The 16,822-nt window shown below is 37.3% G+C and overlaps 1 protein-coding gene across 2 annotated transcripts in view; it reads left to right on the forward strand.

Annotated features, from left to right (window-relative positions):
• The window catches only part of TBC1D32 (TBC1 domain family member 32), a 189,602-nt gene that overhangs the window by 109,761 nt on the left and 63,019 nt on the right, over window positions 1–16,822 (forward strand). The window contains exons 23-25 of one of the 2 annotated variants that reach the window (XM_068985227.1): window positions 5,140–5,262; window positions 7,256–7,364; window positions 8,231–8,327. In XM_068985227.1, the coding sequence (XP_068841328.1) occupies window positions 5,140–5,262; window positions 7,256–7,364; window positions 8,231–8,327 (329 nt within the window). The remainder of the gene's footprint in view (window positions 1–5,139; window positions 5,263–7,255; window positions 7,365–8,230; window positions 8,328–16,822) is intronic. The other variant, XM_068985228.1, reaches the window with a different exon arrangement.

Raw genomic sequence — 16,822 nt, forward strand, 5'->3', positions numbered from 1 at the left:
TCTGCTTCTGTCCCTGCCTAATTTTGGCCTGTTCTGTACCCAGCAGTCAGAGTGATCCCAGTAAAATGCAAATCAAGTAATCTCAGTTCTGTACTTACCAAGTTCCTCATATTATCAGGATAAGGCAAGACTTCAGTGGAATTTATGTGTCACCAAAGTAAGGTACAGACTTCCTGCAGTGACCTGAGAGTCCTGTATGATCTTGACCCCTAATTTTACTCTAACCTCATCTCCGAATGCTTCTCCTTTGCTTTTTCCCCTTCAGCTACATTGGCTTCCTTGTGCTCAGTTGCTCAGTCATTTCCGACTCTTTGTGGCCCATGGGCTGTAGCCGGCCAGGCTCCTCTGCCCATGGAATTTTCCAGGGAAGAACCCCTGGAGTGGGGAGCCACTTCCTACTCCAGGGGATCTTCGCAACCCAGGGGTTGAACTCGCGTCTCGTGCATCTCTTGCTTTGGCAGGCAGATTCTTTACCTCTAGCGCCACACTGACTCCTTTCCTGTTCTTCAAACAGGCAGGTGTGCTCTCACCTTTAGTCGCTAGCTCAAGCTATTTGCTGTCTTAGAGCAGTTTTTCCTCAGATAGCTCCATGGATTGTTTCTTTATTTCTTTTAGGTCTTTACCCAGTGTCACCTTGTCCTAACTACCTTATTTTAAATTGGGTACAGTGATCCATCCCTACTGCTCTCTTGTTACAACTCCTTACTCATTTCCCTGTTTTAGTTGTATCCGTGCTGTGTTTCAAGTTTGCATTTTGTTCCTTGTTCCCCTCTTCTAGTATTTTGGCATTCCGTAAGGACTGGGATTTTTGTCTTATTTGTGTTTGTTGAGGTATCTTCAGCACTTAAAGCAGTAGTAGGCACTTAGTAGGTATTTAGCCAGTATTTCTTAAAATTAAGTAAATTGAATTTTATATCATGGGGATGAGTAGTCTCCAAATAAACCGTTTTATCATCTTCTGATAATGAACAGCATTATTTCTTTTCAGGTAACATTCTTTTTCTCATCTTTTTTGCATTGGCTTAAACTTCTAAAACAATGCTAAATAATGGACAGTTTTGCTTTTCTCCTTACCTCAGTGGGAATGCTTTTCCCCTTTATACTTTCAGCTCTTGCATTGCAATGAATTTGTCTCCTTAAAGAAATAACCTTTTTTTTAAATTCAGTTAACACTTTTTGGAAAATATGGAGTAGACTGTGAATGTTGAATCTTAAATCAAGGTGCTTTTAGGCATCTGGTCAGATGATTATTTGACTATTTTCTATTACATATGGATGCCATGAATTACCTCAGATGTTTTAACATTAAGCTAGCCTTTTCTTCCTGGAATGAACTGTATTTGATCACCGTATGCTGTTCTTTTAATTTATTGCTGGATCAAATTTGTGAAACTCTCCATTATTCCTACTATTTGATTTTAAAAGTAAGATTTTAAAAGTCTTACCGCATTTGTGAAAATTTCTATTTGCTGCTGCTGCTGCTGCTGCTGCTGCTAAGTGGCTTCAGTCATGTCTGACTCTGTGCGACCCCATAGACGGCAGCCCACCAGGCTCCCCTGTTCCTGGGATTCTCCAGGCAAGAGCACTGGAGTGGGTTGCCGTTTTTCCTTCTCTGAAAGTTTCTATTTACTCATTCTCTAATGAGAATTCAGTCCAGGCATTCATTTGCTTTCACACTCTTAACTCACCTTGGATCATCTTATTGTTCATGTAGATTCTATGGACTCCTCCTTTTAAATCATAAACTAGAACATGCTGAGGTTGTTTTCACTACCCGTTCACTGATTTAATAGCCTGAAGAAAGTAGAAAGGTTAATAGATGCACCCTAAATCTTCATAGCTTAAAGCTTTATTACTTAGTTTCCCACAACTTGATTCTTATTTTTCTAACAAAACATCTAGAGTTATCCTTAGTATTTTTCTTATTTTTGTTCCAAATATTCAGTCTATCAGAAAATTCTATCTGCCCCTGACATATTTTAAATTCCTCTATATATTTGCATCTGTTTGTATTTTCTTTTGTTTATTCATGTCATTACTACAGGTTAAAAATGATCAGTTTTATAATGTGTGTTAATATCTGATTTTAGACCTCCTCCCAGTGTGGTTTCGTTGTCCTGCTGGTGTTGAATGTTGCTATGGATATGTCTGAGAACAGCTTGATTCCCTGCCCCCAGCCCCACCTCTCTTAGTGACTCTTCCTGGATACCCCAGTGGTCTTTCTCTAAATGTAATAGCTTTACTAGGCTCTGTCTCAGTGTTGACTCTTCTGATTTCAGTTTACTTATGGACATGCTGCCACTTTATATACTTAGATTTGTGGTGATTTTTTCTTGGAAAGAATTTGACTAGTATCTCTAAAGGTGTGTCCTGTTTGGTTATTTCGGTTTTCTCTTCAAACAATAATTTAAACTCTTTGTTTTCATTATATTTTTCGTACTTTTCTGTTTCCTATAGCATTTATTCTGCTTTTGGCAGCATCTGTCCTTTTTTGGTATTTGTAATTGTGCTTTAATTCCTACAACACTTTCATTTTTTCTGCTTCTTTCCTTAGCTTGGTCAGTTCATGTTTTATTTTTTCTGGTTGTTTTGCTGCTGCTTCCCTGTGCTTATACAGCTCTACTTTGTACAAAGAACTTTTTGGACGCTATTGCTTTACATTAAACGTTTTAAATGAAGAGATAATTGATGTATAATATTCTGTAAGTTATACAGCCTGTTGATCTGATACATTTTATTTAACTTAAAAATTACAGACAATTATTTGGTCATAGTTTTCAGGTTATAATGACAGCTCTCTGTGTGTATATGTATGTGTGTGTTTGTGTTTGCCATCTGCTCATCCTGTTATTTTGTCCTTTTTCTTGGAGCACCTTTGGATGCATCTTGTGATATTTCTTTTTGGAGGGATGTGAGTTTTTTCATCAGCTATTATTGGAAGCTCGTGTTGAAGAGAAATTATGGTCATATTCCCAATTAGTTGAACCCTTCTTGTGGGCCTCAGTTTTGGGATTTGTGTATGTGTATGTCCCTGCTAATCTCAATATGGAGGGTAGTCAGTTTTAACTATTAATAATTGTCTCTATAACCTATAACCAGTAACTAATAATTGATTTGTCTGTGACTCCACCTTCTACCTGTTTGTTTTATTATAGGAACCGTAAAAGGACCGGAGATTTTCCTGCTTCTGTCTCATGAATTCTGTTTCCATTGTTGCAAACAGAGGATTAGGTTTTTCATCTGAGTATACTCATTTTTTTTTAATGTTTTTATGAATTTGGGGGGGAAATTAACCTTTTTATTTTTCATTGGCAGCCATGATGTCCTTTCTTAGTTTCTTTCCTCCCATAGTCATCTTTGCCCAAGTTTGAGTGCCCTTGACTGTCCTTCAGCTCATTTTGTAGCTAAATATTTTTATAATCTTTTCTTTCCTTCTCAATTCTTGAGGTTATTTTTAGACTTAGAGAAGGGAAATACCAATTTATACTACCATCTTTAAACTAGAAGTCTAAGTAGTTTTTTTTGTTTGTTTTATCTAGCACAAATTTTTTTTTTATAAACTAAATATGAAACATTATCTAAATTGATGATAGTAGATTTTCTCTTAGTTTTATATGCATTTGGTCATTTTCACTAAGTTCTTGGGAGTGATATTGAATTGTTCTTAAATGCGTCCATCAGATATTTTTCTGCAGATGCTATCGAGTAGGTAAAGCATGTGATTGCACCAAAATTGAAAAACTATAAAAGATGTACTGTGAGAAATATATTCCCTTAGTCTGTCAGATTACACCCCCACCCCATCTAACAGTTATTGCCAGTTTCATTCTGTTCTTGGAGAGAAATTCTATGTAAAAACAAATATGTATTTACATGTATATTAAATGTTTCTCAATTTTTGTTCAAATGCTATCATTGTACACATTTTGTGCCTCTGCTTTTTTACTTAACATACCTTGGAGATGATTCCTGTGTTACTCAAAAATACACTTTTACAGTTTTTGGTTGAATCATGAGTCAAGACAGAATCTTCAGATTTCTTTTATTTTTCTTTTTAATTTATAACTTCCTTTACCCCCTCTTTATTAAGTGAACTTTCTTTTTCTTTCCTTTTTTTCTGAAGAAATACATAAATGTGCAGAAGTCTCCAAATTCTAGCTTTGGGTTGACCCTTTCTCCCTTGGGTGTCTTTTTACCATATTTCTCTGAGCCTTATATTTCCTATAAACTGATAATGAGAACCTTGTATTGGTTAGTTTTGGGTTCAGTTTTCTTGGCAAGAATATTTCATAGACGGTGCACTGTACATACTCTTGTATCACAATAGGAGCCATGTGGTTTCTATGTTTAGTGATGTTAAGATAGATCAGTGTGTTTAGGTGTTTTCAGCTCTATCTGACCGTTATAAAGTTAGCCATTGACATTTCACCTGGTGAACATTTCCTGTATTGATAGCAAAAAAATTCTGTCATTCCTTCTATATTTAATTTGGTGTAAAGTGATGGCAATCTGTAGTTTTTACACGTTTGCTAATGTTCCCTATTTTTTTTAAGAGCGCTGTCTTTTTTAATAGTTTTATTTATTTATTTATGGCTGTGCTGGTCTTGGTTGCCGCTTGGGCTTTTCTCTAGTCGCAGCAAGTGAGGGTGCTCTCTAGTTGCTGTGCACGGGCTTCTCCTTGTGGTGGCGTCTCTTGCTGTGGAGCACGGGCTCTAGGGGGAGTGGGCTTCAGTAGTTGTAGCCCACAGGCTCTGTAGTTGTGGAGTATGGGCTTAGTTGCTCCACGGCATGTGAAATCTTCCCAGGTTAGGAATTGAGTCATGTCTTTCTCATTGGCAGGGTGAATTCTTTACTGCTGAGCCACCAGGGAAGACCCCTTAATTTTTAAACTATTAGTTGAGAAGATTCCTAGATTTAAATCAATTTTTAACATAGATTAGAAATTACCCATGGTCCTTAAATAGTATTTCAATAAGAAAATCTTTTGAAGTCAGTTATTTAAAATATATGTGAAATAACTGCCTAATTTTACTTACAAAATTTGTGTTTCCATGTATAGGTGTTTGAGACACCAAGAGACTCTCTAAACTTTTAGGATGCATTTTAGAATATCTATTTTTATTGTTCCTTTTTATATAGGTTGTTAAGTGTGGTATGCTGTGATCTAGACACTCTTCTTCTGTTGGAGGCTCAGTATCAAGTATCTGAAATGTTACTAAATGCTCAAGAAGAAAATACCCTAGAAACCTCTGAAAGTCACAGGTAAAAAAAAAAAATTACTAAGACAAAATAATAGCTTTCTTTACAGATATTCTGTTAAGACAGTAATTTTGGTACAGTTTATTTCATGTTTTCCATTATTTGAATTCAGTAGATTTAAATAAGAGTAAAAAGCAATTAAATCATAAATGTCAGTTAAAAAGATTGTTAAAATGACGTTTTTGGAAATGGCTTTCAGAGTACTACTTTCTAAGTTTCTGTTTAGTTTTTTATGTTTTAGTTAAATACTGACTTTATTAAGTTGTGTCACCTTTAAATTCAGACTGCATGAGAAAGATGACCCGCTAAACAAAATATCTGATTTTTGTGTCTCTTATAGAGGCAATTTTTACTTCCTTTTCTTAATTATGTTAGTTCACAGTCATAAATTCTGATTATTATGAAACAATGTTATGGTAATATCTTCAAAACTTCTTTCTACTAAAATGTCATACTTGACATTACCTTGAATTGTTTGACATATGCTGGATACACATTCAATAGCTGGCATTATTTTTGTGTCTGTAATTTAAAAAAAAGTGTTGCTCCACCCTAGCTAGGCCTTGGAAAAATAGTATAGATCAGGCTATATTGCTGAATACTCTAGTTTTGATATAGAGGATAGTATTAACGGCTGCCCTAGTGACTCAGATGGTAAAGCGCCTGTCTGCAGTGCAGGAGACCCAGGTTCAATCCCTGGGTTGGGAAGATGCCCTGGAGAAGAAAATGACAGCCCACTCCAGTAATCTTGCCTAGAAAATCCCATAGACAGAGGAGCCTGGTAGGCTACAGTCCATGGGGTCACAAAGAGTCAGACACGACGACTGAGTGACTTCACTTCACTTCATTAACAGCTGCAGGAAGTGTGGAGGATGCAACATTTAGAATTTGAAATAGGATACTTGGCCTAGAACTTACAGCAGAAAGCAAAGAGAAACTAAAGAGCCTCTTGATGATGGTGAAAGAGAAGAATGAAAAAGCTGGTGTGAAACTCAGCATTCAGAAAACTAAGATCATGGCATCCTGTCCCATCAGTTCATCGCAAAAAGGGGAAAAGTGAAAACAATGATAGGTTTTCTTTTCTTGGACTCCAAAATCACTGTGAACGATGACTGCAGCCATGAAATTCAAAGACGCTTGCTCCTTGGAAGGAAAGCTGTGACAGTCCTAGGTGGTGTATTAGAAAGCAAAAACATCACTTTGCCAGCAAAGATCTGTACAATCAAAGCTATAGTTTTTTCTGCAGTCATGTACAAATGTGAGAGTTGGACCATAAAGAAGTTTGACTGCCAAAGAATTGATGCTTTAGAATTGATGCTTTTGAACTGTGGTGCTAGAAAAGACTCTTGAGAGTCCCTCGGACTGCAGGGAGATGAAAACAGTCAATCCTAAAGGAAATCAACCTGAAAATTCATTGAAAAGACTGATGCTGAAGCTGAAGCTCCAATATTTTGGCCACCTGATGCGAAGAGCTTATTCACTGGAAAGGACCCTGATGCTAGGAAAGATTGAAGGCAAGACGAGAAGGGAACAGTGGAGAATGAGATGGTTAGATATCATCACTGACTTGATGGACATGAATTTAAGTAAACTCTGGAACTTAGTAGAAGACAGAGGAGCCTGGGGTGCTACAGTCCGTGGGGACACAAAAAGTCAAACACGACTTAGCAACTGAGTAACAACAACTAGAACTGAAGGGAACATTGACTAAAAATGTGCTAAAGTTGTTGTGGAAGTAATGCCTGTCTTCATGTCATTTCTTTTTGACATATAGCATTTGTCAAGAAAATATTCTTCATAACATTCATTTCATTATATCAATTATCTCTCCAATTCTTTGCTCCTTAGGTTGGAAAGCTGTAAGATAAAGGTGAATTTATCTCTCCCCTTTCTATAGAAACTGTATTGCTTTTTTCCTTATGCATTGCACTGACATGCTCTTAAAATTAAATCATATTTAATTAAGGCAGTAACAATTGGTATGTTTATTTTTCAGGGAGTTTATAATTGATAGCTTATCAGTAGAGAGAAATCATGTTCTTGTTAGAATAAATCTTATTGGTGGGCCAATGGAAAGAATTTTGCCTCCAAGGTTACTGGAGAAGGTAAGTGGAGTAAATGGAGGGGAGAATGTTTTTCAAATGTATTTTGAAGCAAGGTAGCCAACTCAAATGACAGTTAGGATACAAGTAAACAGTTCCTAATGCAAATAGTATTTTTCATGACAAGATGTCACAAGTGGTAGTTTGTGTTGCAGAATAGGATATTATTTTATAAAAAACTTGTCATTTTCCTGTGTGTCTTTGAATTTTTTTCACTTTTAAAATCTTTGTCCCTTATGATACTTAATTTTTATTGAAGTGAAGTGAAGTGAGGTCGCTCAGTCGTGTCCAACTCTTTGTGACCCCATAGACTGTAGCCTACCAGGCTCCTCTGTCCATGGAATTTTCCAGGCAAAGTACTGGAGTAGATTGCCATTTCCTTCTCCAGGAGATCTTCCCGACCCAGGGATTGAACCCAGGTCTCCCGCATTGTAGACAGACACTTTACCGTCTGAGCCACATGACTAATTTTGTTGAATTTCATTGGCAATATTGAGTACCTCTTTTTTCATCAGAATCCATAGAGTTTGGTTTTCTCTGGAAGGGTTTTTTGTTGTTGTTGTACGAAGGGCACTTGTTTTAACTCTTCACACCAAGAATAGTGAAGTCGAAATGATTACAGTGCAAGAGAAATAGCTTTGTGAGCAATCTGATTATAGAATTATCATATTTGTCTTCAGTATTTAATGTTTCTGTATTTCATTTTAGTTAGTATCCATTAGAATATTGGATTATAAGATAGCTTTTGGTTAGTTATATTACAACTCTAGAATTTGTGAAACAAGAGCCAATTTAAATGTCACTTCAAAAAGTCTTAAAATTTGATATTAAACTACTTCTTAAAGTCATCTGTTTGGCTTCTTTTTTAGGGTGATGAACCGTATCCTTGGCCAATGTTTTCATCATACCCTTTACCAAACTGCTATTTGTCGGACTGTGTTACAAGAAGTACTGATCTAAAACAAGGTAAAGTATTTATCATCAAGTGCCATGTTTTAGTGCTTGTTTTTTTTATACTTTGAAAAAAAGACATAAAGTAATTTGAAGAGGTTAATACTGTTTTTCTTTCAGTTTGTACATGTGGATAGATTTATGTCTATTCCTTTGTAAGTTTTCCTTATTTCACATATTCTTTACTAAACTAATATTTATATGATGCTGAATAATTCTTATCAGAACCTTTTGTGTTTGTTTTAAAAGGGGAATTAGTGATTTTCGATGAATTAATTCTAGATATGTAGATGTAGCCCGCCAGGCTTCTCTGTCCCTGCACATTCTCCAAGCAAGAATACTGGAGTGGGTTGCCATGCCCTCCTCAAAACTTTATTCAACAGGTTAATTTTTTTTTATACTTGTGCCACATGTAAGTCCTGTGTGCTCAAGACTTGAAATAGAAATGTTATATAAATGTAGTAAAACAAAAAAATTTTAAATGTCAGCTATTCATGACCTTTTAGAGAACACAGTCAAGTAATTAGACAATTGTATATATAGTATTACAGTGTGACCAACCTAGATAGCATATTCAAAAGCAGAGACATTACTTTGTCAACAAAGGTCCATCTAGTCAAGGCTATGGTTTTTCCAGTAGTCATGTATGGATGTGAGAGTTGGACTGTGAAGAAAGCTGAGCGCCGAAGGATTGATGCTTTTGAACTGTGGTGCTGGAGAAGACTCTTGAGAGTCCCTTGGACTGCAAGGAGATCCAACCACTCCATCCTAAAGTAGACCAGTCCTGGGTGTTCTTTGGAAGGACTGATGCTGAGGCTGAAGCTCCAGTACTTTGGCCACCTCATGCAAAGAGTTGACTCATTGGGAAAACTCTGATGCTGAGAAGGATTGGGGGCAGGAGGAGAAGGGGACGACAGAGGATGAGATGGCTGGATGGCATCACTGACTCGATGGACATGGGTTTGAGTGAATTCTGGGAGATGGTGATGGACAGGGAGGCCTGCTGTGCTGCGATTCATGGGGTCGCAGAGTCGGACACGGCTGAGTGACTGAACTGACTGAACTGACAGTGTGATAGGAACTAAGTAGAAAATGTAGCATGCTAGGATAGTTCATAAAGCAGATGCTCTTCCAAAGAACATTAAGTTTAATGTAAGACATGAAGTAGGTATTTTCTGGGTATTGAAAGAGCATTTTTGACAGGAACCAGCAGTGAGACTAAAAGGAGAATATAGAATTAAGTAGAAGTAGTTCAAGGATGTGTGAGATAATGATATGTGAGGACAAGTGTGACCAGAGATAAGACTTAGACAGGTAAGCCAAGTTTAATCATAAGGCCTAGGTACCTCAAGTCCAGGTATTTAGACCTTATCATAAGAGCAATTAAAAGGTCAAGCAGTTTTTAGACTTGCGAATTCTAAGATGAAATATGAAGATATTAAACCATTAATTTGAGAAGTTAACTCTTGATATCAACATGATCTTTGCATTACCATCAAATTTGCATTGGAAAAAAATAACATATATAATTGATTTCACTGGGTTAGATTCCACAGTTATTATTGACAAGTAAGACATTTTTCTTCTTTCAAAAAGCCGTTTACCTTTCCCTCAATTAATAGAGGCCATCAACTGATAAACATTTTTATTTCTATCCAGTGTTCAATATATACACTATGTGCCTCACAGTTGTACAGAGGCAAAAATTCTATTTTTTTTTTCTCTTTATCTAGAGGTTAGGGAAAGAGAACACAAGGGAATTTTAAAAGCTTTTAATATCGTCTTTTACAGTTTTGCCTGTGTGTTTTTCTATTTGACCTAATTCAGAGATGTGGAGTTAAGATTAAGTATTTTTTAAGAAGAGACCCTTGAAAGAATATCATTTTGGACTCTTCACACTGACTTGCATCTCTCAGTGAACCCAATCTTTACTCATATGTTTTTCTATGCTACTTTCAGTCTTTTCACCAGTCTTAAGTATTCTGACATTCTTTCTTCAGGTTTCATCATTTATTCATCTACTCATTCCTTTATTCAGCATGTTTTGTGAGTGCCGATTATCAGTTACTTCACTAAGCCCTGGAGATAAGATGAGGTGTTAAGACATGGTCTATTCTCCCTGCCCCAACCCTTCAACCCTTTTCCTTGTCTCGAAATAACATTGCTATTTTGCTAAGTTTCACTTGGAAACAAATATATCTTTTCTTTTGAACAGCAAATTGACTCGTTATCAATCTTATTTTGTGCCTGCCATATTAGATAATTTGTTTCTTCAAATTAGTTTGATAAAAAATATGCTTTATTTGAAAAAGACCAAGGCAGACAAATCAGAAAATAAGATTAAATTGATAGTTCCCTGAGAAGCTCAGAGGAGTATAACTTTATTCCCTGTTCTACTCTTGTAAGTGATTTAGAAAAGGGAGTAATAATAGCTTCTCTTTCTAGCCCAGAAGATCACTTGCAGAATGGTTATTAACCTCTAGTGAGCCTGTAGTGCTTCCAGGCAGCCACACGGTGTATCCCCAGTTCAGTGTACTCTCCTAGATGACTTATTTTCAAATCTTCTCATTAATTGACCCTTCCTCACCTCTTCCCTATCTTTCCTATCAGATAACTGTTTTCCTTTTTTTTTTTCCCCCAAACTGAAGAAATAGAAGCTATCAGGTTCCATATACTCCTGATACATATTGGCTGACTCAGCTACATCTGTACCAGTTTAGGTTTTGCATTACTATGAATGAAACTGCAAATATTACTTAAACAGGCCAGGTTCTTCAGTTGTGCAATACATTCCATCCTCTTTCTCAGCAAAGATATTGCTTCTAACAGTTCTCCCTTTTTCCTTATTGCTTTTTCATGGGATTATGGGATTAGAGATAGGAGCTTGGTAGAGCTCTCCACTGTAGCTTTTCCATAAGCCAACCAGCATACTATTAGTTTTTCCATATTTAAAATATCTTCTTTTGAACTTGCTTTCCTCTCTCTACAATTCCATTTCTGTCCTCCCACTGCAAAATTCCTTTAAGGAATTGTCTAATCTTAGTATTGTAGTTGCAGTGGTATCCCGCTCCAGTACTCTTGCCTGGAAAATCCCATGGATGGAGGAGCCTGGTAGGCTGCAGTCCATGGGGTCGCTCGGAGTCGGACACGACTGAGTGACTTCACTTTCACTTTTTACTTTCATGCATTGGAGAAGGCAATGGCAACCCACTCCAGTGTTCTTGCCTGGAGAATCCCAGGGATGGGGCACCTGGTGGGCTGCCATCTCTGGGGTCGCACAGAGTCGGACACGACTGAAGCGACTTAGCAGCAGCAGCAGTGTTGTAGTTATTCTCTTTCTGTGTTCTCTTGAATTCTCTTGAAAGCTAATCAGGCTTTCACCTCTGCCATTCTGCCAGGGTTAAATCAGTGGGTCAGATCTCAGTACTCATCCTGTTACACTTAGCATTATCACTTAACATGTTTGATGCCTCTGCTCTTTGAAACATTTTCTTATTTGGCTTTCAGAAAGTACATTATCTGATTATTCCCCCTACCCCCTTGAATTTCTGGCAAATTCTTCATCTTTGTCAGATCTTTCAGGTCTCTCCAAACTCTAAACTTTGGAGTGTCCCTCAGTTCTCAGTTGTCTTTTTTTGTGAGTGAGTGTATTCTTTTGGGGATTTCATCTAGTATTATGACTAAAATACTGTCCAGTATACACAGATTTATATCTTTAACCTGTGTCTCTAGTTGACTCTGTACTCATATCTGTTTACTTGATACCTTTGCTAGGGTGGTTAGTAAATATATCAAATTTAACGACTCTGAGATAAACTTCTTATACTCTTTCAAAGTCTATTCCTTTGGTAAGTAAGTAAGTAAGTGAAGTCGCTCAGTTGTGTCCAACTCTTTGCGACCCCATGGACTGTAGCCTACCAGGCTCCTCTGTCCATGGGATTTTCCAGGCAAGAGTACTGGAGTGGGTTGCCATTTCCTTCTCCAGGGGATCTTCCCAACCCAGGGATCAAACCTGGGTCTCCTGCACTGCAGGCAGACGCTTTACCCTCTGAGCCACCAGGGAAGAAATGACAACTTTGTGCTTCCATTTCTTTAGGCAGTAAAGTTGAAGACTTTTTATTGACTCTTTTTCTCTTCATAACCTGTATCTGTGAGTGAGTGAAATCGCTCAGTCGTGTCTGACTCTTTGCAACCTCAGGGACTGTAGCCCTCCAGGATCCTCCATCCATGGGATTTTCCAGAATATCCATGGGTTATTTCCATCCATGGGAATATCCAAAATCCTCCATCCATGGGAATTTCCAAAATATCCATGGGATATTTCCAAGAATACTGGAATGGGTTGTCATTTCCTTCTGCAGGGGATCTTCCTGACCCAGGATCAAACTCAAGTCTCCCACATTGCAGGCAGACTCTTTACTGGCTGAGCCATTTCTGTTGCAAATGCTCTTGATTCTCCATACCTCAAACAAAACCACTTTTCTCTCATCCACTACTCACTCTCATCTCTCACTGTACTGTTTTAGTAACCTGTTCAGTTTGTTAACACAGCAGCAAGAGTAGTGCTCTTGAAATGTGGTTGGATTATTTTTACTCCTCTAACTGAAACCCTCTAATGACTTCCCTATAATCTACAAGGCCCAATCTCTGTCACATGTCCTATTTTAGTTTAATATAATTTCAGGTCTCTTTATTTAATTTCATATTTTCCTACCATACTGGGCAGCAACTTCTAGTTACCTTTCTGTTAGTGCCTAGAACCCAAGTGTTTGAATAAGATATTTTTCTCAATTTTACAGCAATATTTAATACTTCCTACTAATGGTGGTCCTGACATTACTGTGATTCTGATAAGCAGGAGAGAATGATCTAGCCAGTCAGTGGACAGCCCAAGAGGTACCACAGGAAGGGATTTTACATAGATACATTTTGAGTCAAATATGAATCATACTTATGTCATTCTGATATTGCAGATGTTTCACTGACCCTATACTTATAGAAAAACAGCAGATAATGGGAGAGGAAATCAGAAGCATGTCCAAATTTCCATGGTACCTAAAGGAGTATACTGATGATGTCCCTATAACCTCTGTGAGAATAATGGAGCCAGACATATTTTTAGCAGATACAAAACTAAATTGAAAGTAATGTTCCTCGTTAAACACTGTTCAATAAGTTGAACATAAATTATGCATTTAAGCTAGTAATTATGCATTTAAGCTGTTTAAGCCAGTAATAGCTGTTTTAAAGGCAAGAGTTCATATACTTGACATTTTGCTTTTTCAATTTGCAGGTAATGATTCACTGATTCTGATAGGTGTTGTTTTAGTCGTTTGCAATGCAGTATTCTGAGATATCATTTCATTGTTGTGGAAAAAAATCACTTTAGTTGTGTGCACATGCTGGCATTCACTTAATTTGTCTCTCAACTTTTAGATTTATCCTCTTTGCTACAGTTAGCATTTCCTCATCTGTTAAATTGCCTCTTGTTAGTTCCTTGGCATCAGTGTTAGCAATTAGACAATTTATTTTCATTCGTAAATAAGAATCTTGAGGCACCATTTGGTTTAGTTACTTTTCTTTGTACACATTTTTAAGGTCACCATATTAAAATGTAAAAGCCTTTAAAAAAACTGATAATTATTATTTATGTACATATGTCACATATGTCGATAATCATAAATCAACTAACATGAAAATTTTTCTTCTAAATTATCATCTCTCTGTTATCTGAGAGTTGAGAAAAGTAGGAAAAAATGTGTTAGTACAGTAACTTATCGTTCCTGTGTAGAAGATAAGAAAGAGGGAAGGAGAGTTGGAGAAAAGAGTTGCACAGTGGTTAAGACCAAATGCCAGTTAGCATGTCAGTGAACTGCTAGAGATTAACTCATAATTCCTTTCCTATATGAAACAGAAAGACTGAGACACCCAAGGAAAAGGTCAGTTTTCATTCCAATCCCACAGAAAGGCAATGCCAAACAATGCTCAAACCAGCGCACAATTGCACTCATTTCACACACTAGTAAAGTAATGCTCAAAATTCTCCAAGCTAGGCTTCAGCAATACATGAACCGTGAACTTCAAGATGTTCAAGCTGGTTTTAGAAAAGGCAGAGGAACCAGAGATCAAATTGCCAACATCCTCTGGATCATCGAAAAAGCAAGAGAATTCCAGAAAAACATATATTTCTGCTTTATTGACTATGCCAAAGCCTTTGACTGTGTGGATCACAATCAACTGTGGAAAATTCTGAAAGAGATGGAAATACCAAACCACCTGACCTGCCTCTTGAGAAATCTGTATGCAGGTCAGGTTGCAACAGTTAGAACTGGACATGGAACAACAGACTGGTTCCAAATAGGAAAAGGAATACGTCACGGCTGTATATTGTCACCCTGCTTATTTAACTTCTATGCAGAGCACATCATGAGAAACGCTGGGCTGGAAGAAGCACAAGCTGGAATCAAGATTGCTGGCAGAAATATCAATCACCTCAGATATGCAGATGACACCACCCTTATGGCAGAAAGTGAAGAGGAACTAAAAAGCCTCTTGATGAAAGTGAAAGTGGAGAGTGAAAAAGTTGCCTTAAAGCTCAACATTCAGAAAACGAAGATTATGGCATCTGGTCCCATCACTTCATGGGAAATAGATGGGGCAACAGTGGAACCAATGTCAGACTTTATTTTGGGGGGCTCCAAAATCACTGCAGATGGTGATTGCAGCCATGAAATTAAAAGATGCTTACTCCTTGGAAGGAAAGTTAAGACCAACCTAGATAGCATATTGAAAAGCAGAGACATTACTTTGTCAACAAAGGTCCGTCTAGTCAAGGCTATGGTTTTTCCTGTGTTCATGTATGGATGTGAGAGTTGGACTGTGAAGAAAGCTGAGTGCCGAAGAATTGATGCTTTTGAACTGTGGAGTTGGAGAAGACTCTTGAGAGTCCCTTGGACTGCAAGGAGATCCAACCAGTCCATCCTAAAGTAGACCAATCCTGGGTGTTCTTTGGAAGGACTGATGCTGAGGCTGAAACTCCAATAGTTTGGCCACCTCATGCGAAGAGTTGACTCATTGGAAAAGACCCTGATGCTGGGAGGGATTGGGGGCAGGAGGAGAAGGGGACGACAAAGGATGAGATGGCTGGATGGCATCACCGACTCAATGCACATGGGTTTGGGTGGACTCTGGGAGTTGGTGATGGACAGGAAGGCCTGGTGTGCTGCGATTCATGGGGTTGCAAAGAGTCGGACACAACTGAGCGACTGAACTGAACTGAAGCTAAAACAGGTTTCCCAGGAGTTACTAATTACATCACTAATCAGTGAGTATGCTCCTCAGTGTTCCATTTTGGTGTATTCAGGATGGGGACTTCTTTCTTTTAGGAGGAAGGGAAATTCAGTACTTCTATACTGAGAAATAAAAATGCCTTGAGTTGGCTAGCACACTCTGGTCACTGATAAGACATAACTTAATAAAATGAGAAATAAGCTGTTCTTACTTCCGTTTCTAGCACCTTCCATTCACTTTATTTTTCATTTTATAAAGTTTATTCAGGCTGAATTATAAAAAAACAGCAATCTAATTCATGCCTATATCCTATCTACCTTATTACTGTAGAATTTCCATCTTTATCAAGAAATCACTCAGAAATACATTTACTTTGTTGGGGCTGATATCTTCAAAGTAGAAAGTATGTTGTTTTGTCATTGCCTTTATGTCTCTCATATCCCTAACAGGGCCAGCAGAAGCACAGCATTGATTCACAAGGTCTTTGATGGCCAGGCCGCTGACAGTGATTGCTTTTATTTTATCTTAGAAATTCAAATGGCTATTCATTGAAATCCTCAAACATATTAGTAACTCCTGATGCAAGTAAACTTATGAATGTTCTGAGGTAAAAATGAGCCTAAGAGAAAAAGGAGAATGGGATGACGTATAATAGCAACTACATTTTAATAAAAGAATGAAAGTTGCCAAATTAACAAATGAGTAGCTTGGATTGCTTTTATTCCTAGTCTGATAAATTATGTAAGATTTTAGGATTACTGCTCTTCCTCTAATCAACCAAAAATAGAATCCCATGAGAAAAACAAAGTGCTTTGAAAAATAATATGTACTACATAAAGTGTAATGCAGCGTGATGACAGGTATTGTTTGTTCTGATTTTGAAAGTCTTTGTATTATGTCTTGCCCATATAGTTAGTCTATAAATATTTTTGGTGATGAATTCTCCTTTTTTATCAAATATTTATCTAGGGTTTTGTGTCAAGTTAGGCACTTTCTCATTTTTTTTTTCTTTCTGTATTGTTTCTTCCCTTGGAATTAAAATTTATTTTCTGCAGATAAAAGGTAAATGGCTTTTGTTTGGCATCATCCTGTTAACTGAGAGAATAGGAAAATATGATTATGGTTCCTTTCCAATGTCATAAATCTTGAACTGTAGTTGTTGAGATACTTAGTTTAAAAATCAGAATAAGTGTTTTCTTTTGAATGGTAAAACTCTTCAT

This window comes from Capricornis sumatraensis, chromosome 13, assembly GCF_032405125.1.
Source record: "Capricornis sumatraensis isolate serow.1 chromosome 13, serow.2, whole genome shotgun sequence".
Classification (NCBI taxonomy): domain Eukaryota; kingdom Metazoa; phylum Chordata; class Mammalia; order Artiodactyla; family Bovidae; genus Capricornis; species Capricornis sumatraensis.